This window comes from Hemitrygon akajei, chromosome 3 (assembly GCF_048418815.1).
Source record: "Hemitrygon akajei chromosome 3, sHemAka1.3, whole genome shotgun sequence".
NCBI classification, from domain to species: Eukaryota; Metazoa; Chordata; class Chondrichthyes; order Myliobatiformes; family Dasyatidae; genus Hemitrygon; species Hemitrygon akajei.
The window spans coordinates 186424425-186452109 of record NC_133126.1 but is presented as its reverse complement, the minus strand read 5'-3'; the positions used below and the strand labels follow the sequence as shown (position 1 = coordinate 186452109).

Sequence of the window (27685 nt, the reverse complement as noted above, 5' to 3'; positions counted from 1 at the left end):
AATTGACCCAACTAAAGAACAGCGAGAGGCTTAATGTCCAGATTAATACTGTATTAGAAAGAAATAAGTCTTTCAGAGATAGTAATTTACAGATGCTTTAATACATGGTAATGATGGTGGCATCTAAAGAGAAGGTCAATGAGAAGTGACTACGGTAGTTCACCTTCATCCAACAGTGTTTACAGAAGCTGAGTATACTGCTTTTCAGTCCAGGGTCTCCTTACATCTCCCACAATACAGGGTCTTCTTATGTCTCCCTCAACCTGGGTGCCACGGTAGCATCGTGGTTAGCGTAACACTATTACAGGACCAGCAACTCGGGTTCAATTCTACCAACGTCTGTCCATCCAGCCATTTTACAGTATGGGACTCACAGTCAATATGCGGAAAGTTAAAATTACCTACCATCACCGACTTGCTTCTTGCAACAGTCTGTGATCTCTCTACAAATTTGTTCCATTAAAACCCATGGAATGTTGGGTGGTCTATAATATAATCCCAAGAACTGGGTCATACCTTTCTTATTCCTCAGTTCTACCCATGAAGCCTCACTAGACGTGTTCTCCAGTCTGTCCTGACTGAGCTCTGCAATGCATTTTCCCTGTCCAGTAATGTCACCTCTCCTCCTATAATCCCTCCCACTCTATCATGTCTAAAACAATGGAATCCCGGAACATCGAGTTACCAGTCCTGCCCTTCCTGCAACCAAGCCTCACTAATGGCCTCAATATCATAATTCTACATGCTGATCCATGCTCTAAGCTTATCCACCTTTCCTACAATACTCCTTGCATTGAAACAGCTCAGAACATTAGTTCCACTATGCTCAACCTTTTGATTCCTAACTTTATGTATGCATGCTTAATCAACACCTTTCTCCAAAACCACTATCTGTTCTGAAACTCTGGTTCCTATCCATCTGCAACTCTAGATTAAACTCCACCCCCCCCCCCCCCCCCCCCCCCCGTGCAGCGCTGGCAAACTTTCCAGTTAGGATATTACTCTCCCTCCAGTTCAGGTGCAAACCGTACTTTCTGTACAGTTCCCACATTCCCTGGAAGAGTACAATGATTCAAAAATCTGAAGTCCTCCCTCCTGCACCATCTCCTTAGCCACTTGTTAAATTATATGATCTTCCTATTTCTGGCCTCACTAGCACATGACACATGTAGCAATCCTGAGATCACAATCCTGGAGGTCCTGTCCTGCACTTAATTCCCTGAACTTACTTTGCAGGACCTTGTCACCCCTCCTACTCATGTCATTGGTACCGAAGTGGACCACGTAGTCTGGCTGTTCACCCTCCCACTTAAGATCGCAGTGGATCTGATCTGTGATGTCCTTACCCTGGCATCCAGGGGGCAACATACCATCTGGGAATATTGCTCCCGGCCACAGTACTTACAACAGTTTCCGTTGCCCTAACCAATGAATCCCTATCAGTATAGCTCGCTCCCTTCCTTTTGAGCGACACAGCCAGACTCAGTGCCAGAGACCTGAACACTGTGCTTTCCTGTGCTAAGTTGTCTTCCCCCACCCCACCCCGCCCCAAACAGATCCAAAGCTGTACACCTGTTGTTGAGGGGAATGGACACAGGGTACTCTGCACAGGCTGCCTTTCCCCCTGCTGACAGTCACCTAGTTACCTGTGTCCTACACCTTAGGTGTAACTAACTCTCTGTATGCCCTGTCTACAACTACTCAGCCTCACAACTGATCCGCAGTGCGTCCAGTTCCAGCTTAAAGCTAACAATAGCTTGTAACTTTCCTGTTGGGAGTTGAGCTTTTGAACCACCTGTCTGACCTGGCATATTTGAGGAAAAGGAGGGTTATGGTGTGTCCGGGCCGGAGAGTGGGGAATGAGCCGATGTACGGCCATTGCTAGATCAGACTTAGAGGTAATTAATTCAATGTGGCAGAACTGAGGAGGAGGGTCTGGGAATGAAGAAACACCCGAAGTTAGATCAAGTTAAGCACCAAGCCGAATTGGAATGGTCGGGTAGAAGCCAAATCAAGGTGGCAGGGTCCGGACCAGAGAGCGAATCAAAGCAGCAGGGCCCGGTTCTGAGAGTGAGGAACGAGCCGCGGTTTGGATGACTTAAGCACCGGGCCAGATTGAAATGGTCATGATGTTGAGACTGGAGGCGAGGGACAGGCTGGCTCAATTCACTGCTCTGCCAGGTTTACTCATCTCTGTGCTGAACTGAGGCTGTGACCTTCTGAATCTGCTGCAGTGATGTCTGGCTTCATGAACTTCACTTCTGAATGGATTCGCTTACTTTTATTGTTTGCACAATCTGATTCTTTCTCTCTGCACATTGGGTGTTTTGATGGTCTTCTTTTGTTTTAACAGGCTCTACTGGGTTTCTTTGATTTATGCCTGCCTCGTAAGGAGACAAATCTCAAAGTTGTATAGAGTACAGTATACATACTTTGATAATTACTGTACTTCTGAACTTTAAAAATTGGATCTCACTAGGTGCCTAATTAGGCACTATCCAACGTCCCTTTGCGAACTGTGATGAACAAAATGCGTCATCTGCTCCAGCTCACTTCTTTTAAACTCTTACTCCCTCTTTGCAATCCAATGACTCTTTGGAAACTGCGGCACACAAAATGTGCCGACCGCCTACACTCACTTCTTTTAAACCCTCTCTTCCTCTATGTAATCCAATGCCTCCTCAGGACTGTGACCTATAAAATGTCTTTTTTTAAACCCTCACCAAGTTCCATCATCTAGTAGTACTAAAATGGTCATAAGAATAGCCAAAGAAATCACAGACCTAATCACTCAGCCAAATCCAAAAACAAGCACAGCTATTTGGGATAATGAATTCAATTTCAAAATCTGGAAATAAAATGCTGATGTTGTGAAAACTTAATTTCATATTTCTAATTCAGATGCTGATTTGATACCACAGGAGGAACTCTGAACTGGCAACGTGTTAAAATATATACTAGAAGGCATTTCTTCTTTCAATGTGTTACAAATCTTCAAAATTCTTTATCCCAGAGTGCTCTGCAGGCTTTTAAGTCATTCGTGACTGAAATAGACACATTTTTGGACCAGTGCAGGATTAGTGGGAACGGGCAGGAAAGTGAAGATGAAGCCAAGATCAACTCAGATTAGAGCAGCAATGATCTTATTGAACAGTGGAGCAGGTTCGCAGGGCTACAAAGCTTGCTCCTGTTTCTTTAACCCATGTGTTGTCTTTTGGGGAAGGAAACATCTTAATCTAGACTGGCATAAAATGAGATTTTGCTTTAACTACATCTGAAGAGTAAACATACCATTAATTTCTTAGTAATAAATGTTATGATTTGAGTAATAAATGTTAGCCTTGCTAATGAAGTAAACCAAACAAAAAGAATATGCTCAATGGTCACTTCATTGGTACATTTGCTCGTTAGTGTAAATATCTAATCAGCCAGTCATGCGGCAACAACTCAATGCATAAAAACATGGTCAAGAGGTTCAGTCGTTGCCCAGACCAATCAGAAGAGGAAAGAAATGTGATCCAAGTGACAGTGGAATGATTGTTGGTGACAGACAGAGTGGTGTGAGCATCTCAGAAACTGCTGACCTCCTGGGATTTTCATGCACTAGTCTCCAGAGTTTACAGAGAATGGTGTGATAAAAAATATTCTTGGAGTAGCAGTTCTATAGGTGAAAAAGCCTTATTAATGAGTGAAGTCAGAAGAATGGCCAGACCAGTTCAAGCTGAGAGGAAAGCGACAGTAACTTAAATAACTACATGTTACAACAGTGGTGTACAAAAGATCATCTCTGAATACTTAGCAGGTTGAATCTTGAAGTGGATGGGCTACAGCAGCAGAAGACCGTGAACACACATTCAGTGACCACTTTATTAGGAACAGGAGATACATGACCACTTCTTCTGTCAGAAATAATTGTGAGAACATTAATTTTTCCAACACGTACAACACGCCGGAGAAACTCAGCAGGTTGGGCAGCATCTGTGGAAACGAGCAGTCAATGTTTCGGGCCGAGACTCTTCGTCAGGACTGAAGAGGGAGGGGGCGGGGGCCCTATAAAGAAGGTGGGGGGAGGGTGGGAAGGAGAAGGATGGTGGGTGTCAGGTTAAAAACCAGTAAGGGGAAAGATCAAGCGGTAGGGGAGGGGAAGCAGGGAGAGGACAGGCAGGAAAGGTGAGGAAGGAATGTAAGGGGAAAGCACTATGGGTAGTAGAAGAAGGCAGAAACATGAGAGAGGTGATAGGCAGCTGGAGGAGGAGGTAGAGTGAAACTGGAATGGGGGAAGGGAGAAGGAGGGAATTATCTCATGATTCTGCCTTCTTCTACTACACATAGTGCTTTCCACTTACATTCCTTCTTCACCTCTCTTGCCTATCCTCTCCCTGCTTCCCCTCCCCCACCCCTTGATCTTTCCTCTTACTGGTTTTTCACCTGGCACCTACCAGCCTTCTCCTTCCCACGCTCCCCCCACCTTCTTTATAGGGCCCCTGCCCCCACCCTCTTCAGTCCTGATGAAGGGTCTCCGCCCAAAACGTTGACTGCTCATTTCCACGGATGCTGCCCAACCTGCTGAGTTCCTCCAGCGTGTTGTATGTGTTGCTTTGACCACAGCATCTGCCGTGTACTTTGCGTTTATTAATTTTTCCACTTTGCACCTGATGGGATAAGCAACGTGGATGAACATGATGTCCAGTTGACTTGCCAACTTGACTAACACTCCACAATGCATAGATATCACATGCAAGCATAACAATATAGGGATTGGAGTCCAACAAATTTTGTCTGATGGTTAATTTTTTTTGTGTGTTAAAGATAATTATGCACTTCGGACTTAAAACACCTGCTGCATGTTGGGGGTAGAAATATTCTAAATTTCTACTGCTTATGCGCCAAAATCTTTCCGATTGTTTGAACACATGGTCATCTGCAATGCATTTTCTAGTCATATCATTACCTGCTTTAGTAGTTCTTCTATTTGTATTTTATTACATAACTGTAGCTGTTCTCATTTGAGGACCATCATGAAAGTTAATCCATCTAGTCAAATGCCACTTACTGAGTACTGGGGCTTACAATTATATGATGCAAATAAATTTAAACTGGAGTAATTTAGAGAGAGACACTGAAGTTACTGGCCGTCTCCTATCCGTCTCCATACAATAGCTCAAGAGCTGCTACAAATCATGTGCCCAGTTTAATCCAGAAATGTGCATGGTAGATAGTATGAATAACGTAAAATGCATTCTTTGTTAGATAGAATGCTACAGCACAGAACGTCTCTTCAGCCCAGTTAGTCTATGCCAAACTTATTCTATCCAGCTCCATCAAACCACACCTGGATCATAGCCCTCCATACCCCTCCCAATCATGTACCTATTCAAATTTCTCTTAAATGTTGCAATCAAACCTGCATCCACCACTTTGCTCCAAATTCGCACCACCCACTGAGTGAAGTTCCCTTTAAATATTTCACCTTTCACTCTTAAGCCATGACCTCTGGTCTCATCCAACCTCACTGGAAAAATCCTATTTCATTTATCCTATCTATAACCCTTATAAATGTGTATACCTCTATCACATCTCCCCTCATTCTTCTACAGATAATAAAGTCCTAAGACAATATATAACTTTCCAACACATACTATAGATCAAACATTCTGTGACATTCTGCAATTAATTATCTTTGAATATGATAAATATAAGACTATAAACCATAGATGCAGAATTTGACGGTTCAGCCCAATGAGTCTGTCCCACCATTCAAGTATGGCTGTTTTAAAATATACACATGTACATTCTTGAAATATTATCCAACTTGATAGAAATTCCCTAAAAATACTTTCAGAAACCAAAAATATGCTGGAAATATTTGGTAGCAACCTTGATCTACATTATAGAAAATAGAGGTAAATATTTAGAAAGAATTTTCTCAGACAAATTTCACACCTTTTTAGAATGCTAAAAAAAATTCCCTTTATTATTTGTATTCTTCCTCATTTAATGTGAGAATTTTCATCTGTCTTTGAAAATCAATGCTAGAATTGTCTATTCAGAGACAGAGCAGCCACCCACTTACACAAGACTTAGGGGCTCCACACCACTGTTCAAAGGGACTAAAGACATTTGAATTAAATAACTAAAAGGAGAAATATGCTAGTAGAAAATGAAGCATTAAAAGAACTATTTCCTTTCAACAGTCCAAATGATATAAAGTGACTTTAGAATCTATTCAGTGTATCTTTCATTGAGATGTGCTAGATGTCCATAATGTGCAATTTCATTGGGTTTGTCTTGTACTACCAAATGCCTAGTGCATCTTGCTGCCCAAGCATCAGCCTCCTCAAATTAGACAAAGTCACACACAAGCATTCTCCATTAAGGGAATTCATCCTAACTTCCTGATTATGTGGGCCTCAGATCAGTCTCTGCAGCCACCTAAAGACCCACCAACAGATAACACCCTTTGGAGAACACTATACTCGACTCGAATGATCGCACTACTACTACCAAATGCTTAGAAATGTTATTATTTTAAAAATGTATTTAGAGACTCAGAACAGACCCTTCTAGCCCAATGAGTTGCATTGCTGAGTAACCCATCTATATTTAACATTAACCTAATCACATGACAATTTACAATGACCAATAGAACCTACCAACCAGTATGTCTGATGTACAAACTCCTTACAGATGGCACCCAAATTGAATTCCAGACTCCAATGCACCAAGCAGTAATAGCGTCATGCTAACTGCTACACTATCGTGATGTCACAGGCAAATGTTATTTTACCTGTGGAAAATGCCTTTAACCATGAATGGTATGAGACACAAAACTTGTGAAACATAAAATCAATAACCTTGCGCAGAATAACTTCAGATTGAAATTAAAGCCCTGATAAATGCCAGTCTCATGAATTCTTTATTTCCCTTATTTAACTTGCAACAAGTCTTCACAAGCCAACTCCACTATGTTTAGCCCACTATCCTGACACCCTGAGCCAATAGGCTGGTCCTGGACTAATTTCCACTTGGCATTATTTACTTATTATTATTTAATTATTTATGGTTTTATATTGCTGTATTTCTACACTATTCTTGGTTGGTGCGACTGTAACGAAACCCAATTTCCCTCGGGATCAATAAAGTATGTCTGTCTATATGTCTATCTGCTGCACTGAGGCCAAGGCAGTGTCCTCGATTTGCCTTAAATCTCAAGGTTGTATAATTTATACATACTTTGATAATAAATGTACTTTGAACTTTGAAGTTATGTTGGTAAATCTTTCTTATCAAGACAAACTGCACACACTTGGCAAGCTTATTTTAAGACAGGGTTAGAGGGAGAACTTGAATGAGATTAAATTACAGCTCAGTTGCATTGTCACCAGCATGATGCTCCATCAGAGAACCTTGTTAGTCTTTGTAGACGAGATCAGATGCCTAGTTCCAACTGGCCATCTATAAAAGCTTAGTTATAACTACAGTGACAACAAATTAATGCAGTTAAGTTGAGCAGTGCTATTCTAACAGGGAGAATCAGCTCCAGCCATCCAAACCTTTGCCCAGCTCTTGCAATAATTAGTTAACCCCTATTGAATACAAACTTTAAAATCAAACAATCCACCCCAAAAACCCAATTATTAGCACTGATCTTCCTTGTTATCAAGGACAGTAAACAACAGCTTGTCAGATCAATTCAAAGTTCAAAGTAAATTTTTTATCGAAGAATGTAGACATCAGCATATGATTCATTTTCTTGTAAGCATTTACAGTAGAACAAATACAAAAGAATAAATGAAAAACTACACACAAAAAGACTGATAAGCAACCAATGTTCAAAAGTTATTCCAAATCAAAAATGTCCAAAACACATTATTCCATGATGAACTCTCACTGCGGGCAAAGAGGTTTTACTCTTGAAACAATTCCAGGATGCAACACACTCAATAAAATTAGACCAAAATTGGCTAAGTGTATATTCTGGACAATTTTGCTTGCCTTATTGAAATATTCTTCAATACTAAGTTTTGTTGACTCAGCTCAATAATTGTGGTTGAACACTGTGCTGCACAGTTCAATACAGCTGCAATAGGCTCCATTTTACTGAGACAGACTCTTCTTGTTGGCAGCAACAGTAACAGTAGCATTCAAGGTCACATCCTACACAAGCATTAATCAATCATTTGAGCACCGTTTTTAAACTCTGAGTTCACGTAGGATTCATGATAGAATCACATGTCTACTTTTGAGTCAGCAGCAAGCTAAGCCAGCAGGACAGAGAGGGGAGTTTGGGACCAGGTTAGAGTTTGAGGATTTAGAGTTTAGAAAAGGGTTACCCGCTCTGCATTTGAAGGCCAACAGTGTAGACATGGGATGAAAGACAGCTAAAGCCTAGGCCTTCAGTCTGCATTCGAAAGCCAGCGAAATGGACAGGTGACAAATGACATCCAGAGTGCAGGCCTCCACCTATGTGTGAAGGTCAACAAATTGCAAGGGTAACGAAGGATATCCATTGGTGGGTTTCGGGACTGGACGCCTGGACAAATAGGAGATACAAGCACAGGTGAGAATCAACACCTGGAGTTCAAGATCCCTTCATAAGCTGATCTGGGGGTCAATACTGAAGATCAAAGCCAAAGGTCGATTGGAAGTTAAAGTCTAATGGCCGAGCCTGAAAACTGGAGGCCCAGAGGCCTTTCCTGGAGTTGAAGGACTGTCTGTGTGTGGGTGGGTGGGAGCGAGGAAAGGAACTTGTTTAGCTGTTGTTGTTCTAGTGCATGTCATGTTCTGTGTTCTGAGCATTTGCAGCTGCCTCCAGCACATTCTTGATTGTGTTGGTTGTTGAGGGAAACAATGCATTTCATTGCAATGTTTCAATGTACATCTGATCAATGAATCTGAAATGTAATAACTACAATTAAGAAAATGGAAAAAATGCAGAATTAATTTGTAAACTGATTAACAAATCCAGACTATGGAGCTGAAAATGGAAACCTCCTGAGAGTCATAGAAATCTACAGCACAGAAACAAGCCCTTCAGCCCATCCAGTCCGTGCCAAACCATTTAAACTGCTAGTCCCATCGACAGGCACCCGCACCATAGCCCTTCATACCGTTCCTATCCATTTACCAATCCAAACTTCCCTCAAACATTGAAATCAAAATTGTATCCACCACTTGCACTGGAAGCTTATTCTCCACATTCTCAACCACTCTCTGAGTGAAGTTTCCCTCATGTTAATGTCTCCCCTCAAACATTTCACCTTTCACCCTTAACCCATGACCTTTAGCTGTAGTCTCATAAAACCTCAACAGAAAAAGCCTGCAAGCATTTACCCTATCTATACCACTCTTAATGTTGTATACCTCTATTGCATTTCCCCTCAATCTTCTATGTTCTAAGGAATAAAGTTGTAACCTATTCAATTTTTCCTTCAGTCCCAGCAACATCCTTACGAAATGTGTGTCAATTTCTACAACTTTTCTTTTGTACAATTCATCAAGTAAAAACTAAGTTATTGGTTTGGATGGGAGAGGAATTAACCAAAGAGTGCAATGAGATTTTGCATTAAGAACACTAAATATAGATTATTGCTAGCGTAAATCTTGCACGCACCTATCCGAGCCTTGGTTTGTTCAAAAGAAACTTGCAGCAACGAAGTGTTTTATGAGCTGTGCTGACAAAACATGGCAGCCAAAGTTAATCAAGGGATAAATATAGGCCAATTCATTGGCGATAACCTCCCGGTTTCTTTTCAAAATACAGCCATATGATTTAAGTCCACCTAGGAGCAGATGAGAATGCAACTGTATCCTGAAAACACCACTCCCTCAGCCTCACTTGAGTTCCAGCCGATTTTGATAATTTTCTCCCTTTCACTTTCTTGTGAGAAAGGATGCGTGGAGCAAAAACCTCAACAGGGCAGTATGATTAAACATTTTTGCAGTCATGTTAGTAACAGTACCTGCTGGGCAACTTACAGTGAACTGATTCTATGACCTACAGGCTCACTTTCAAAGGCATTTTTCCACCCCGTTCTCTATATTTATTTATTTACTTGCACAGTTTGTCTTCCTTTGCAAATTGGTGGTTGGTTTAATTGTCAATTTATGAATGTTTTTTCATCAATCCTATTGTATTTCTTTATTTTCATTTAAATGCCTGCAAGAAAATGAATCTCAAGGTTATATAAATGGTAACATATATATACTTGATAACAAATTTACTTTGAAGTTTGTAGAAGCTGCTGTGACAAGCAGTTTCTACCAAGTTAAAGACAAAAGACAAAAATAACTTCTTCTGGATAAGAAATTAAGTTTGCAACATTTGCCGATGTTTAAGCTGAAGGAGGTTCAAAAATTCCCTTAACTTTGCATCTTAATCAGTGAAAGCAGAGGGTTAAATGAGCAAAGCACTCCTTAGCTTCCAGATCTTATTAACTTTTAGAAAAGTGAGACTGTATGAAAGCTTGAAGGCAACTGGCACCGAACAAAGATCTAGTATATCATTAAAACAGCTTACAGAGGAGATAAAATATAGAAAACTAACCAAATATTTGCCAAATTATTGATAATCTTAAATTGCCACCTGCATCATTATCAATTACAAATTTATCTGTGTACACAAAGCAGATATTCCAGTCTCTTCTACTGGTTAAGGGTTAAGGGCTAAGGGCTGGGATGAGGGATTCTGAAAAGTTGGGTAAAATAAATTAAAATTTTGATACTTTAATAGATACGTGTACATTTCAAAGATCTTACAGTCAATTATTGCAATGAAACACTAGGTTGAGCAAAATGTGAAAATAAGCCATCAGCAACTGGTCTTCATGCAACCAGGGAATAAAGGTGTGGTGGCTAACATCACCAGATTAGTATTCCAGAGAACTGAATCAATAGTTCAAAGGCAAGTTGCAAGTTCCACAACATCAGAAAATTTAAATAAATTACTTTGGAGCAAAATTCACCATCCATAACAATGACCAGAGTACTAAATACAGTTATAAAAGGGGGAAACAGAACACCATTTACTAATGTACTTTACAGGGCACAGCTTCAGAACGGAAGGACGTCCCCTTGAGAACAGAGATGAGGAGGAATTTCTTTAGCCAAAGGGTGCTGAATCTGTGGAATTCATTGCCACAGATGATTGTGGAGGTCAAGTTATTGGATATATTTAAAGTGGAGATTGATAGGTTCTTGATTAGTCAGGGCATCAAAGACATGAGAATGGGGTTGAGAAGGACAATAAATCAACCATGATGGAAGGGTGGAGCAGACTCAAAGACCTGAATGGCCTAATTCTCCTATGTCTTATGGTCTTAGCAGTCAGTTTGCACTGCATGTGACTCCAGACCACAGCAATATAGATAACACTCTAACTTCCCTCTGAAACTGTCACTATAAGTAAAGATGAAAATGAACAAACAGCCCACTCAACATCTGATTACAGAAGAGAGTCATAAAAGACAAGAGTTCACCCTGTGCAACACCTCCTTTGCACCAAGGACATCTTCCATCTTCAGACAATACCAGTATGTAGTAACCAGATTACTGTATTAGCATTTTCCGGCATATGGTATTTAACTTTGTTGTAGAGACGTCTTAATGTTAAATGTAGAACTTAGTTTTACCTTTTTTCAAACTGCTATTTTTTATTTGGACACAGAATACCAGTACAGGCAGTCCCCGGGTTACGAATGAGTTCTGTTCCTGAGTCCATCTTTAAGTCGGATTTGTACGTAAGTCAGAACAAGTACATCCGGTATTATTTAGCATCAGTTAGTCAAACTTTTGTCTAAGTATATAGTATATATTTTACCTTTCTATGCATATAAAACACTTAAGAAATGTATGTATTCCAATAATTAAACCACTGCGTTGCTTAGTAATAAATGTAGCTTTCATTGGGGCAGGGCCTTCCACATGCTCCATTATTCTCACTTTATCCTTTAAAATTGTTCCAATCGTTGACCAACTGTAGCCTAAGGCTTTTCCAATGACCGATGACGTTTCACCTCTTTCCAAGCGCTTTATTATTTCCACTTTATTTTCAATCGTGATCGCTTCCCATCAATGGAACAGAAACACTGCAGGTGGCGGGTCCTGAGCTTTGCCAGGTCCCGAGCTCCACCGGGTCCTAAGGACCACCACACTGAATTCCCCGGGTCCTAAAGTCCACTGCACTGAGACAGGTTAAATGGGACAAGTGGGGACTGTGCTGGGTTTGGGTATTTGATCCTCCACAATATTTCGTGTGGGAATTTAAACTGGAAGTGGCAGTGTTTTTTTTTTACGAGGTCGAGTTGTGAGCTCGACATCAACACGGCAGGAATGGAGAGCACACTCAGGAGCAGTCTGTCACTGGATCAAACTCGGGAACTTCCATTCTCAAGCCCAGCACTGATCTCACTGCACCACCAGCCAACTGGAAAAGTTGGGGGGGGGGAGGTCAGGGTGAATCTTGCTAAGAAAAATTTAAGCCAAATACAAAATTACACACTCAACATAGTCTCAACGGCAATGACTTAAAATGGCGGACGGTGTTGCGATCCGACTTAAAATAGCAGATGGCGTTTGCCTTCCTCGGTTCGTAAGTACCAGTTGTTTGTAAGTGGGACGTTTGTAACTCGGGGACTACCTGTATTGGGGTCAATGCTAACATCTGATGCTTATTTCTGATTGTCTTTTAGAAGGTGGTGATGAGCTGCCTTTATGAATCACTGCACTCCTGACCTGTTGAGTAGGGAGTGTGATTCTATGATCATGAATAACGGCAGTATGGATCCAGCTTAGAGTGGCGTGTCTTGTCGGGCAACCTGTAAGTGGTGGTGTTTTCCTATTTGGCTGCTACCATTGTGTTTCTTGGTGGTGGTTTGTGGGTTTGGTAAATTGCTGCTTTTCTTTTTATATATACATTACAACCACAAAGGGTAGTATGAGCAAACGTGGTGGATGGACTGCTAGGCATCTGAATATTTTGATGTATATGGTGTCAAGCGACATATTGAAGTTGTATATCCAGGTATTTAAGGAATATTCCATCACATCTGACTTGTGAGTTATGGACAGTGGATTATAGGGAGCCAGTAGGTCAGTCACTCACTATAGGATATCCAACGACCAACTACTTGCATAATATTTAAGTTAGATTTCCTGTGAATTGTGATCCTAAAATAATGTTATTGAACGATTTAGCAATGGCAATACCATGGAATGCCATTTTCTCTTGATGAAAACAATTTTTTGGCTTTGGATCTCACTCGCATCTTATTCATCACTCATACTAGAATGCTGTCCAAGACTTGCCAATAGGTAAAGACCACTGTAACACTTACCCAAAAGGCTGATATATGTCTAGGGGAAAAGGAGATCCAGCCACTCACCAACCCACCTCCCATACACGCAGGTGCTGTGAGAATCAAGTTTATGCCTCGCGCCCGCCAACAGTATCAAACCCACAACAAATACCGTTATGAAATACACTTTCTGTACTTCCTTAGAAGGTTGGCGTCATTCAATGTCTGCAGTGAGATGCTGAAGATGTTTGTATGTAATTAGTTTTGCTACAACAAGTGTATGGGACATTGGAAAAAAAGTTGAATTTCCCCATGGGGATGAATAAAGTATCTATCTATCTATCTATCTTAAAGAGTTTGCTAAAATTAAAAGAGTATTAGGCAATACAATATATATATATATATATATATATATATATATATATATATATATATATATATATACAAGGAAAAAAACAAAAGGCGCCAACTTATCAAAGTTCAGTCAGTTTAGTGCACTCGTTGGAGCTCAACCCTCGAACCATTCGACCCCTCGTTGCTTGCCTCCGACTTCCACATCTTCCACCTCGGACTCCCCGATGGTCTTCCGAGCGCACATCCACCTTCCTCGGCGTCTTCCTCCCGACTCCCTTCACACCACAAGCCCGCGCAACCCCTCCCCCAAGTTCCCAGCCTCACAAAACACAATAACATTCCCCATTGATTAACAAATGAATACAATTACCATATCAGCCATTCTAAAGCGAAACAACGGCGAGAGAAACACTTATCAGACAAAGAAGCATTCCTACTCGTAACAAACCAAAGAAGCCATTTTGAGTAACATACACAGGACATTGTACACCACCTTATAAATATTAGGATAGCACAATGGATTCTCGTGTTGTTCAATCGTCTTCAAATGGCCACTTCCTGACCTTATGATGAGGAAGAATCATTAAACCTATTTAAGGTATATCCTGGACTGCTGCTTTGAGCATCTGTTGCACAAATGACTTAAGGCTAAGACAACTGAGCTCCAACAATTTAAGTCATTTTGCTTTGTTTTCCAATACGATTCCATTCAATTGACCTTTATGCCCCCCTAGAATTCCCATTGACTCCAGTTTCACTAAGATCTCTTCAAAGTTCAAAAACTTCAAAGTCAATTTATTATCAAAGTACGTATATATTTACATATACTATCTTGAGGTTCATTTTCTTGCAGATATTAACAGGGAAGAAATAAGTACAATAGAATTTTATAAAAGCTACAAATACTAACAACCAATCTGCAAAAGAAGACATAATTGTGCAAAAATAATACTGAGTTGTGCCATCACAAAAAACTGACAACTGAAAACAAATTCAAAGTGATCAGTAGACAGTAGGTGCAGGAGTAGGCCATTCGGCCCTTCTAGCCAGCACCACCATTCACTGTGATCATGGCTGATCATACACAATCAGTACCCCGTTCCCGCCCTCTCCCCATATCCCTTGACCACGCTATCTACAAGAGCTCTATCTAACTCTCTCTTGAATGCATCCAGAGACTTGGCCTCCACTGCCTTCTGGGGCAGGGCATTCCACATATCCACCACTCTCTGGGTGAAAAAGATTTTCCGCATCTCTGTTCTAAATGGCCTACCCCTTATTCTTAAACTGTGGCCTCTAGTTCTGGACTCACCCATCAGCAGGAACATGCTTCCTGCCTCCAGTGTGTCTAATCCCTTAATAATCTTATATGTTTCAATCAGATCCCCTCTCATCCTTCTAAATTCCAGTGTATACAAGCCCATTCGCTCCAATCTTTCAACATATGACAGTCCCGCCATTCCGGGAATTAACCTTGTGAACCTACGCTGCACTCCCTCAATAGCAAGAATGTCCTTCCTCAAATTTGGAGACCAAAACTCCACACAATACTCCAGGTAGGGTCTCACCAGGGCCCTGTACAGCTGCAGAAGGACCTCTTTACTCCTATACTCAATTCCTCTTGTTATAAAAGCCAGCATGCCATTAGCTTTCTTCACTGCCTGCTGTACCTGCATGCTTGCTTTCATTGACTGATGTACAAGAACACCTAGATCTCGTTGTACTTCCCCTTTTCCTAACTTGATACCATTCAGATAGTAATCTGCCTTCCTGTTCTTGCCACCAAAGTGGATAACCTCACTTTTATCCACATTAAACTGCATTTGCCCACTCACCCAACCTGTCCAAGTCACCCTGCATTCTCATAACATCCTCCTGACATTTCACACTGCCACCCAGCTTTGTGTCATCAGCAAATTTGCTAATGTTACTTTTAATCCCTTCATCTAAATCATTAATGTATATTGTAAACAGCTGCGGTCCCAGCACCGAACCTTGCGGTACCCCAATGGTCACAGCCTACCATTCCGAAAGGGACCCGTTAATCACTACTCTTTGTTTCCTGTCAGCCAGCCAATTTTCAATCCATGTCAGTACTCTACCCCCAATACCATATTCCCTAATTTTGCCCGCTAATCTCCTGTGGGACTTCATCAAAAGCTTTCTGGAAGTCCAGGTACACTACATCCACTGGCTCTCCCTTGTCCATTTTCATAGTTACATCCTCAAAAAACTCCAGAAGATTAGTCAAGCATGATTTTCCCTTCATAAATCCATGCTGACTCGGACTGATCCTTCTACTGCTATCCAAATATGTCGTAATTTCCTCTTTTATAATTGACTCCAGCATCTTTCCCACCACTGACGTCAGGCTAACCGGTCTATAATTCCCAGTTTTCTCTCTCCCTCCTTTCTTGAAAAGTGGGACAACATTAGCCACCCTCTAATCAGCAGGAACTGTTCCTGAATCTATAGAACATTGGAAAATGATTACCAATGCGTCCACGATTTCTAGAGCCACCTCTTTAAGTACCCTGGGATGCAGACCATCAGGTCCCGGGGACTTATCAGCCTTCAGACTCAACAGTCTATTCAACACCGTTTCTTGTCCAATATAAATTTCCTTCAGTTCATCCTTTACCCTAGTTCCTTTGGCCACTATTACATCTGGGAGATTGTTTGTGTCTTCCCTAGTGAAGACAGATCCAAAGTACCTGTTCAACTCATCTGCCATTTCCTTGTTCCCCATAATAAATTCACCCGTTTCTGTCTTCAATGGCCCAATTTTGTTCTTAACTATTTTTTTTGCTATTCACATACCTAAAGAAGCTTTTACTATCCTCCTTTATATTCTTGGCTAGTTTACCTTCGTACCTCATTTTTTCTTGGCGTATTGCCTTTTTTGTTATCTTCTGTTGCTCTTTAAAAGCTTCCCAGTCCTCTGGTTTCCCGCTCATCTTTGCTATGTTATACTTCTTCTCTTTTATTTTTATACTGCCCTTTACTTCCCTCATCAGCCACAGCCGCCCCTTACTCCCCTTAGGATCTTTCTTCCTCTTTGGAATGAACCGATCCTGCACCTTCTGCATTATTCCCAGAAATACCTGCCATTTTTGTTCCACTGTCTTCCCTGCTAGGGTATTGTTCCATTGAACTTTGGCCAGCTCATAGCTCCATAGCTCCCTTTGTTCAACTGTAATACTGACACATCCGATTTTCCCTTCTCCTTCTCAAATTGTAGGTTAAAACATATCATATTATGGTCACTACCTCCTAATGGTTCCTTTACCTCGAGGTCCCTGATCAAATCCGATTCATTGCACAACACTAAATCTAGAATTGCCTTCTCCCTGGTAGGCTCCAGCACAAGCTGTTCTAAGAATCCATCTCGGAGGCACTCCACAAACTCCCTTTCTTGGAAACTGGAAAGTTGAAACAGCAACACGGAAGGACTGTAACAATACAAGGCCATCTGTCATGTGATACTCTAATACTCTTAGGGATTGATTTCCAAAAGTCTTTTGTAAAGAAACTGCCACATCTTATCAAGTTGCCACTTTACAGTGTATGTTCATAGTAAGTGTGACTACACATGCTTAAAGCACTTCAGGTAGACAAAACAATCATTAAAATAGTTTAATATGTTCCATGTTATTTGCCACAAGAAAACAGCACCCATCATCAAGGATGTCACCATCCAGGTCAGTCCCACACCACCAGGTTCAGGAACAGTTAATGCCCTTCAACTATCAGGCTCCTGAACCAGCGTGGATAACTTCACTCACCACAATGAGCCTCAGGTCCCACACCACCAGGTTCAGGAACAGTTAATGCCCTTCAACTATCAGGCTCCTGAACCAGCGTGGATAACTTCACTCACCACAATGAGCCTCAGGTCCCACACCACCAGGTTCAGGAACAGTTAATGCCCTTCAACCATCAGGCTCCTGAACCAGTGTGGATAACTTCACTCACCACAATGAGCCTCAGGTCCCACACCACCAGGTTCAGGAACAGTTAATGCCCTTCAACCATCAGGCTCCTGAACCAGCATGGATAACTTCACTCACCACAATGAGCCTCAGGTCCCACACCACCAGGTTCAGGAACAGTTAATGCCCTTCAACCATCAGGCTCCTGAACCAGCGTGGATAACTTCACTCACCACAACAGTGAACTGGTCCCACAACCTATAGACTCAATTTCAAAGACTACAATTCATGTTTCTGTTTCGCATATTGGTTGTTTGCCAGTTGTTTGTGTATAGTTTTTCATTATTTCTATTGTATTTCTTTGTTCCACTCTGAATATTTATAAGAAAATGAATCTTGGGGTGGTATATGGTGATGTACATACACTTTTGATAATACATTTACTTCGAACTTTGAAAATATTTGATTTCTAATCATGTCTTTATATGATCATTAAAAGTTAGAAACTGGACCACTTTCAACAGTTTTGGCACTGACAGAGAATCCATGGAAAGGACTGGACATTCTGTAGGCTTCTAAAAGTACCTGAGCTCTGGTAACTTTTCTAGGACTGGTAATTAAAACTACAAGGGCAGCACAATTCCCTCAGGACAAATAAAAGTGTGCTCCAGCAGGCATAAAGATTTTGTCATACATTATAAAATAGCCTTCAGGCCTCACATTCTAAAGTAGAATGTCCTATCATGTTAAAACTGAATGTTTAGACTAAACCAATGTTCCGAATGTGAAATCCTCCCATCAAAAAAATAATCACCACAGTTAAAGATGAAATGCAAACAGATGATGTTATACTTTCCAAATGTAATTTCAATTATGCAGTACAGGCAGTCCCCGGGTTACGAACGAGTTCTGTTCCTGAGTCCGTCTTTAAGTCAGATTTGTACGTAAGTCAGAACAAGTACATCCGGTATTACTTAGTGTCAGTTAGTCAAACGTTTGTCTTAGTATATATTTTACCTCTCTATGCATATAAAACACTTAAGAAACATATGTATTCCAATAATTAAACCACTGTGTTGCTTAGTAATAATTGTAGCTTTCATCGGGGCAGGGCTTTTCACATGCTTCATTATTCTCACTTTATCCTTTATCCTTTAAAATTGTTCCAATTGTTGACCGACTGTAGCCTAACGCTTTTCCAATGACCAATGACATTTCACCTCTTTCCAAATGCTTCATTATTTCCACTTTATTTTCAGTCGTGATTGCTTCCTGTCAATGGAACAGAAACACTGTGGGCGGCGGGTCCCGAACTCTGCCGAGTCCTAAGGACCACCGTACTGAATTCCCTAGGTCCTAAAGTCCACTGCACTGACAAGTTAAATGGGACAAGTGGGGGCTATGCTGGGTTTGGATATTTGATCCTCCACAATATTCCGTGTGGGAATTTAAACTGTAGGTGGCAGTGTTTTTTATACGAGGTTGAGTTGCGAGCTCGACATCAACCCAGCACAGATGGGAGAGCACATTTGGGAGTGGTCTGTCACTGGATTGATCTCGGGAACCTCCGTTCTTGAGCCCGGCGCTGGTTTCACTGCGCCACTAGCAAACCTGAAAAGGGGGGGGGGGGGGGGCAGGGTCAAGGTGAATCATGCTAAGAAAAATTTAAGCCAAATGCAAAGTTACACACTCAACACAGTGTCAATGGCAACGAATTAAAATGGCAGACAGCTTCACGATCCGACTTAAAATGGCGGACGGCATTCTCCTTCCTTGGTTTGTAAGTACGAGTTGTTTGTAAGTCGGTTGTTTATAACTCGGGACTACCTGTACACTATACTGACTTGAAAAAAAAATGTAAAACATTACATATGATGACAGAAACAAAGCATTTAATGATCAAAGCAGTACATGCTTTAGTCTCAGTTACCTTACTTCTTTAATTCTAGTCTCACTTCATTTCACAATATCTACTGCCCCATACAATTCCCATTATCTTACATCTTTTAATGTTGTTTTAGTCTAAAGCATGGGTTCACAACCTTTTTCAAGCCACGGACCCCTACCATTAACTGCAGGGTCCGTGGACCTCAGGTTGGGAACCCTTTGTCTAAAGTCTTCTATACGTCCTTACTTTTTCTTCACGAGGCCATTAAGGAGCCTCAATCTGCATCATACCTTCTTCCAATCTCATAATTCTTCCCCCTCCCAATTTTTGCCATTGTAACCATTCATCTAATCATTCACAAAGTGTTACTTCTTCCATGGTCACTTGATATGTTACAGTGCTCTGGCCAAACTATGCAAATTTATAACACCCACCCTCTCCAATTTAAATTAATCTTTAAGCATTAAAAGCACACTGAATGTTTCACTAGAGTAGCACTGGATCACAGGCCACATCACACCCATTTCTTAACAAGGACAGCTCTTATTAGATAAAATTTTCAAATGAGTGGAGACAGAAACCCCAGTTCACAACATTGTTCATATAAACATCACAGGAATTTGTTACAAATTACATATATGGATATTTCAAACTGATTAAAAATCAAGATCACTTACCCTTTTTGAATTTGTGTACTGGTAGCTTCTTCAGCTGATCTTTACGCAACCTATTTCTTCTTGCCCTGTGCCTATCTTGAATAAATTTCGAAATCTAAGAAACAGAGAAACGGTGAACCAATTTTGAGACACTGGCTTATTTTATATTAAATGTACACCTAAAATAAGCCTGCTTCTTGTCCATTTATGATTCCCATTCTGGCAATCGATAACATCCAAGTAGCGTTCACATTCAAATAACAAATGCTACTTTCAGTAGCGCTTTAGCATCTTAAATTGAGTTTTTTTTAATAATGCATAAATTATGACAGCTAATTTAAACATGTTGGGAGCCCACAAATATAGCATGAGAATAGAATTGTTTGTATAAATGCTCTTCCCCAATAGTACGAGTCAACCCCTAGATTGTGGGGGGGGGGGGGAATGGAGTCTGGCCTTCTTGTACTAATGCACTATTTCCAACACAAGCTGGAAACAAGGGCTCGAAAATTAAAACTGACAATTATGTGCTAAGCTATGAGCAAGTGAAAGATGGGTAGCAAAGAGAATGCAAAGGCTCATCCAGTAACTTAAGGTTCAGTTACTCATTGTTGATTGCAGGTGGAGCAAAGTCAGTGTAGGATGAGCTGCAGACTTGATGGGTTACAGAGGATATTATTCAGGCTGGTTAATGGAATAATTGAGATCGTGGATCAATGTACAAGGTACAATAATGCAAAGGAAATTGGCATGGAAGGATTCTATAATGGGTGGAGAATAGAACGCCATTAAAAGAGAACACAGGAAATCAAGAAGTGACTACTTCCCACTGATGGCAAATCTTGGACATAGATTGATTACTGATATAGTCAATGTACCAAATGTACTGCATGCAATGTTAGCTCAAAACATTTATGGCACTACAGTTAAGTAGGTGCTCATGCATTCAGCAAATAGAAAACAGACAAATTTGCTAAGACAATAAACTGAAATTTCAGTCAATACAGCTAAACAGTTAGCCGTCTTCCTATGTGTCACTGACATTTGGATTCAAGTAATGTTAGAGGCTTGAGAGTGAAATCTTGACTCATTCAGCAAAAATTAAAAACTGCTGCACATTTAGAGACAAAAAAAGGCACATGACATTGGACAATGATTTTTGAAAGATCATTACTACCACTTTCATAACCCTAGGGAGCAGTTCATCTGGTCCGGATAATTTATATACCCTTAAGTCTTTTAGCTTTTTGAGCACCTTCTCCCTTGTAATAGTAACTACACTCACTTCTCTTCCCTCACACCTTCCAACATCTGGCACATTGGTAAGTGTCTTCTATAGTGAAGACTGATGCAAAATACTCACTTAGTTCATCTGTTATTTCCTTGTCCCCCCATAATTATTTCTCCAGCCTTATTTTCTAGCAGGCCTATATCCACTTTCATCTCTCTTTTTTTTTATATACTTGAAAAAGTTTTCACCATCCACTTTGAAATTGTTTGCTAGCTTGCTTTTACATTACATCTTTTCCCTCCAAATGATTATTTTAGTTGCTCTCTGTAGGTTTTTAAAAGTTACCTAATCTTCTACCTTCCCACTAATTTTTGCTTTGTTGTATGCTCTCTCTTTTGCTTTTACATTAGCTTTGACTTTCCTTGTCAGCTACGGTTGTACTATTCTGCTATTTGAGTATTTCTTCATTTTTGGAATACATCTATCCTGGCACCTTCCTCAATTTTCCCAGAAACTCACGCCATTGCTGCTCTGCTGTCATCCCTGCCAGCATCTCCTTCCAATTTACTCTGGCCAACTCCTCTCTCATACCACTGCAATTTCCTTTTCTCCACTAAAATATTGCTACGTAAGATTTGACTTTCTCCCTATCAAATTTCAAGCTGAACACAATATATTGTGATCACTGCATCCTAAGGGTTCTTTTACCTTAAGCTCCCTAATCATCTCCAGTTCACTAAATAACACCCAATCCAGTACCTGATCACCTAGTAGGCTCAACAACTGCTCTAAAGAGCCACCTTGTAGGCTTTCAACAAACTCACTCTCTTGAGATCCATTACAACCTGATTTTCCCAATTGATTTGCATGTTGAAATCTCCCATATCTATCTTAACATTGCCCTTCTGACATGCCTTTTCTACTTCCCATTGTAATCTGTGGTCCACATCCCAGCTATTGTTGAGAGGCCTGTGTATAACAGCCATCAGAGACCTTTTACCCTTGCAGTTTCTTAACTCAACCCACAAGGAAACAACATTTTCCAATCCTATGTCATATCTTTCTACAGAACCGATGCCATTCTTTACCAGCAGAGCCATGCCACCCCCTCTGTTTACCTTCCTATCCCTCCGATACAACAGGCAACCTTGGATATTCAGCTCCCTACTACGACCATCTTTCAGCCATGAGTCAGTGATGGCCACAACATCATACCTGACAATCAGCAATAGTGCAACAAGATTATCCACTGTATTTCTTACACTCCGTGCATTGAGGTATAACACTTTTGAGTACTGCATTTGCTATTCTTTTTGATTCTGTGTCCCTAATGTACTGATGCTCACCCTGCTGGCTGGAATTTTGTCCTATCATCTGCCTGCCCATCCTGACAGTCTGACTGCACACTGTCTTTGCTTTTTTACCCTCCGTCCTATCCTGAGTCCCTTCACTCCAGTCCAGACCCCGCCCAATTAGTTTAAACCCTCTTCATCTGCTCTAACAAACCTGCACGTGAGAATATTGGTCCCTCTCGGGTTCAGGTGCAACCCATCACTTTTGTACAGGTCATACCTCCCCCCAGAAGGGATCCCAATGATCCAAGAACCTGAAGCCCTATCCTCTGCAACAGCTTCTCAGACATGCATTAATCTGCCAGATCATCCTGTTTCTATCCTCACTGATGAGTGGCACAGACAGCAATCCTGAAATTACTTCCCTGGAGGTCCTGCTTCTCAGCTTTCTGCCTAACTCTCTAAATTCTCTCTCCAGGACCATTTTGCTTTTCCTTCTATGTCACTGGTACCAAAATGTACCAAGACACCTGGCTGCTCTCCCTCCCCCTCAAAATGCTGTGGACACGATCCGTGACGTCACTGGCACCTGGGAAGCAACATGCCATTCGGGTGTCCTGTCTGTTCCTCATGAAATTTACTTTTTCATCTGTTCTTCCAATTTCTGCAAGGCCTACATTAAAATCTCAAAGTGATCGCCTTTTTTAAAAAATTCCTAAATTCTACCCATATAGATTCACTGGCCAACACTTCCACAATTCTTCCCTTGCTTTTCCTGATCAACACTAAAAATATTAACTGCACTCCACTAATAAAGAAGAAAAAAGCATTTGGCTGGCTATTTCCCAAAGCCCTTTAAAAGATACCCAAAATAATATGGGAAAGGTTCCTAGCTCTTCAAATTAGATTAGCCTGAGGCAAAAATCTCATTAAAAAAATCTAAAGTTTTCATAAAAATTTGCACTATGTCTAGCTATCCTACCCCATGCTAACAAACACTCAACTATCAATTAGTGATAACTTCAAATAACTACTTAATAATTGCATCAAAAACATTAAACCAGTGAACTAATATAAATGCATACTTGGAGAGTTCTGGAAGAGCTCTGACTAGAAAACCACACTCAAGTACTTCAGATTATGAAGCCAAATTCAAAAGCATCATTATAATCACTCAAAAACATCTAGTCATGTAAAGTTAAAATGCTTAGACGTACATAGATGAAAGAAAAATGGAGGGCTATCTGAGAAGGATGTATTAATTAGATTGATCTTGGAGTCGGTTAAAAGGTCGGCATAACGTTGTGAGCCAAAGGGCCTGCACTGTGATGTAGACAGAACAGCACAGCACAGGAACAGTCATTCGGCTCACAACATTGTGCCAAAGCAGCTCAAAAGCAAATAAAAAACACCCAAACTTACCTACTCAATGTCTGTATCCCTCTATCTCTGTTACATCCATGTGCCCATCCAAACGTCTCTTAAAAGCCTCTACCGTAATATATTTGCCTCTACCACCATACCAGGCATCCACACTCTGCGTTAAAATCTAACCCCCCCCCCAGCCTTAATGCACGTCCTCTGGAATTAGGCATTTCAACAGCATTTCAGCACTGTACTGTTAAATTAGCAGTATTATTCTAAACAGACTAGTGTATGGATTATTCATTTTGTTTAAATAAGGCTTTCAAAAGCAATAAGCCCAAGCCAATACGGTTAAATTATCCAGGAACAATGTATAGTAAAGCTCTGCAATATCTTAATGTTACAGCATTTTAATATACAGAAACAATACAGAAATATACAAAATTAATACATACCATAAAAATAGCTATCAGGATTAAGCAGATTCCAACTATGATGAGGAATGGAATTAGATAGTACTCCAATGGAAGGCTAAAATCAGGTAGTATCACTATGTGCCCACTGTGGAGAAAGATAATAAAAAAGAATGTTTGCAGATAGTTACGAAATCGCAACTGGTGATGGCCAAAGCACAAGTCCAGAAATGCTGCTAGAACGCACATAACAATGATCAGCATTTTTGGTTTGTTGATTACATTATCACAATAGCAATAATGTCAGTAGCACAAGTTGATACAAATAATAAATAACTGCCCTCAAAAAGGGAAGCCATGACTGGATGAACCAACGTCATTGTGATCCTTCGTACTAATGCAAGCAGATAGTGAACATGTAGCAGTACCAAGTCTGATGTCACGCTGACAATGCGGGGGCTAGATTGTGATGTAACTGTGACAGCTCCACATGCATAAAAGTGATGAAACTTCATAGCTTGGGCTTTTTTTGTGTTTTGTTTGGAAAGCAATGATGGTGCTTCAGTAAATTCTACATGAAACATTTGAACTTATTGCCTCAAAAAAATCTTCAGATTGAAATTACAACTTTATTTATTCATTTTTAAAACAGGAACACCACTGTAAAGTCCAGCATTTGTTGGCCATTCTGAAATGACCTCAAGAATGTGGTGGTGACCACCTTGAGTTGCTGCAAGACTTTCTGGTAGATTAAAACAACAAAGTGGTATTTTTAATGTTATAATTGTTCCAACATTTGGTAAGTTTTGATTGCAGTTACTTAAATGTTTTATTTCAGTAAGTACACTATCTGTAGCTACTTAGGGAAAGGGAAGAACACAATTAAATTTGAATCTACTAAAATTGTACAAATTCAGCTCAACGCTGACTCAGAGTTTCATCTTATAGTTTTTAAGTTCAAATGAAGAAAGATTCCTGACAATCTTGTTGCCACCTTGATGCAAAGGCAGTACGATTTTGATTTAAATGTGTAAAACAAAATGGGATCTAGTTTGCGGAAGGCCAATTCAAAAATGGGCTTTATGTACTAGACAGTATATCTGAGGAGAAGGTCATGCAGTGGTTTGCCAGAAAAATGTACAGTGCCTTGAAATAGTATTTCAGCCCCCAACCCTCTGTTCACATAAATGAGTATTACAACCAGGGATTTTGATCAACTTAATTGAGAATTTTTATTTGTGAGTTACATGCTCCTTCTTTCACAGTAGAGCCCCCCAAAAAAATGGAAAATTGTAAAGCATAAAAAACTAAAAGTTCAAAGTATTCATCCCCCTTTATCCAGTACTTCATTGAACCACCTCTTACAGCTATTACAACCAGTAGTCTTTTTTGGATATGCCTCTACCAGCTTTGCACAACATGATATGGAGCAAGATTTGCCATTCTTCATTGCAAAATTGCTCAAGCTGTGCCAGGTTAGTTGGGGAACAGTGGTGGACAGCAATCTTGAGGTCTTGCTGGAGATGTTCGATCAGGTTAAGTCAGGATTCTGACTGGGCCATTTAAGGAAATCAATTTTCTTCATTTGAAGTTACTCCATGGTTGCTCTGGCAGTGTGCTTTGGGTCATTGCCCTGCTGAAAATGAACTTCCTCCCCAGTTTAAGCTTTCTGGCAGAGGTTAGCAGGTTTTTAATCCTTATCTCTGTATTTATCTGCATTCATCTTCCCACCAATCCTGAACAAATTTCCAGTCCCTCTGGTGAAAAACATCCCTATAGCACGATGCTACTTCCATCATACTTTACAAAAGAGATAGTGTTACCTTGCTAATGTGCAGTATTAGATTAACGCCACACATACTGCTTACTGTTGAGGTCAAAAAAAGCTCCACTTTAGTCTCATCTAACCACAAGACCTTCTTCCACATCTTCACAGTATCTTTTAAATGATGCTTTGCAGTCTTTATGGTCAAGGATATGCTTTTCTTTTAGCAGAAATAAAATGCTGGGCCTACCCTTAATATCAGCAAAATTAAAGTTTTTAAATAACGTATCCACATTGTACAACATTCCAGCAAAAATAAAGGGCCATAGGATAACTCAAGGAAATGTGGACCAGACCTCTCAGTGAAGATGGATATTGCTGATGAAATTCATCAACTTCAGGATTCTGGTCATTTGAGAAAAAGAGGGCTTGAAGGTCAAGGCCTTAAACACAGAACAGAACTCATGATTCCCAGTAACCAGTAAATCATAAAATGAAATTAGATTTATTTGTCACACTGTGAAATGCTTCTGAGGCTTCAACTGTCTGCAATAGGCACCTGAATGAGGGAGAAATACCACCTACACTGTCTCTCTGTAGTCCAAAGGATAGCACAACAGGCTCGTAGATAGGCATATGTATGTGCAGGAAATGGAGGGATATGGATATGTCTAGGCAGAAGGGATTAGTTTAGTTAGGCATTTGATTACTAGTTTAATAAGTGTGGCACAACATTGTGGAGAAGTTCCTGTGCTGTACTGTTCTACGTTCTCAAGCAAAGGAACATTAGTGCCCTGTCACAGGCTTACAATCCCAGATTTAAGACTAGAATTACATTTATGCTATTGCTTTGGAAAAGCCACAGCCACATTCTTTGTATGACCAATACCACACTCCCAGAACAGGTACACTTTCCCAAGAATCCTCAAAGGAAGAAGCTAACTGATGGACAGCGGGAAAGATTTAAAGATGTCATCAAAAATAAATTCAACATCCCACTAGGTCCTCTGAATTCCTGGCCAATGACTTCTCAAAGCTCAGGAGCACTTGGCAGAGCACCAAGAATCTCAAGTCCATGGGTCAGAAACCTACAGAAGCCCTTTAATCTATATCCCATATCAAACTCTACAGCTTGATTATTGAATATTAATTCTGCCAATATTAATCTGGCTATTGGACCCAAGCCTATTGTGATCTGACATCCCAGTTAGGTTTAAATCGGATCATGAATCAAGTCCTCAAGCAGACTGGGCTATGCCGGCACAAAGGCTCAGTACTTTATTCAAGAGCCAGTTTACAATTATGTCCATTGAGGCAGGACTTAACAGAACTGAAGTCAGGTTTCAGGGCAGCACAGTAATGCTACTACAGCACCAGCAAACTGAGTTCAATTCTGTCACTATTTGTAAGGAGTCTGTACATTCTTCCTGTGACCATGTGGTGCTCCAGTTTCTTCCCACATCCTAAAGAAGTACCAGTTAATAGCTTTTTTGT

At 40.5% G+C, this 27685-nt stretch overlaps 1 protein-coding gene across 1 annotated transcript in view; it reads right to left on the bottom strand.

The window, feature by feature from the left end:
- The window catches only part of rnf13 (ring finger protein 13), a 265621-nt gene that overhangs the window by 34947 nt on the left and 202989 nt on the right, over positions 1–27685 (bottom strand). Inside the window, exons 7-8 of the mRNA XM_073041583.1 lie at positions 24469–24574; positions 20147–20240 (exon numbers count right to left, since the gene is read on the bottom strand). Coding sequence (XP_072897684.1) covers positions 20147–20240; positions 24469–24574 — 200 coding nt within the window. The remainder of the gene's footprint in view (positions 1–20146; positions 20241–24468; positions 24575–27685) is intronic.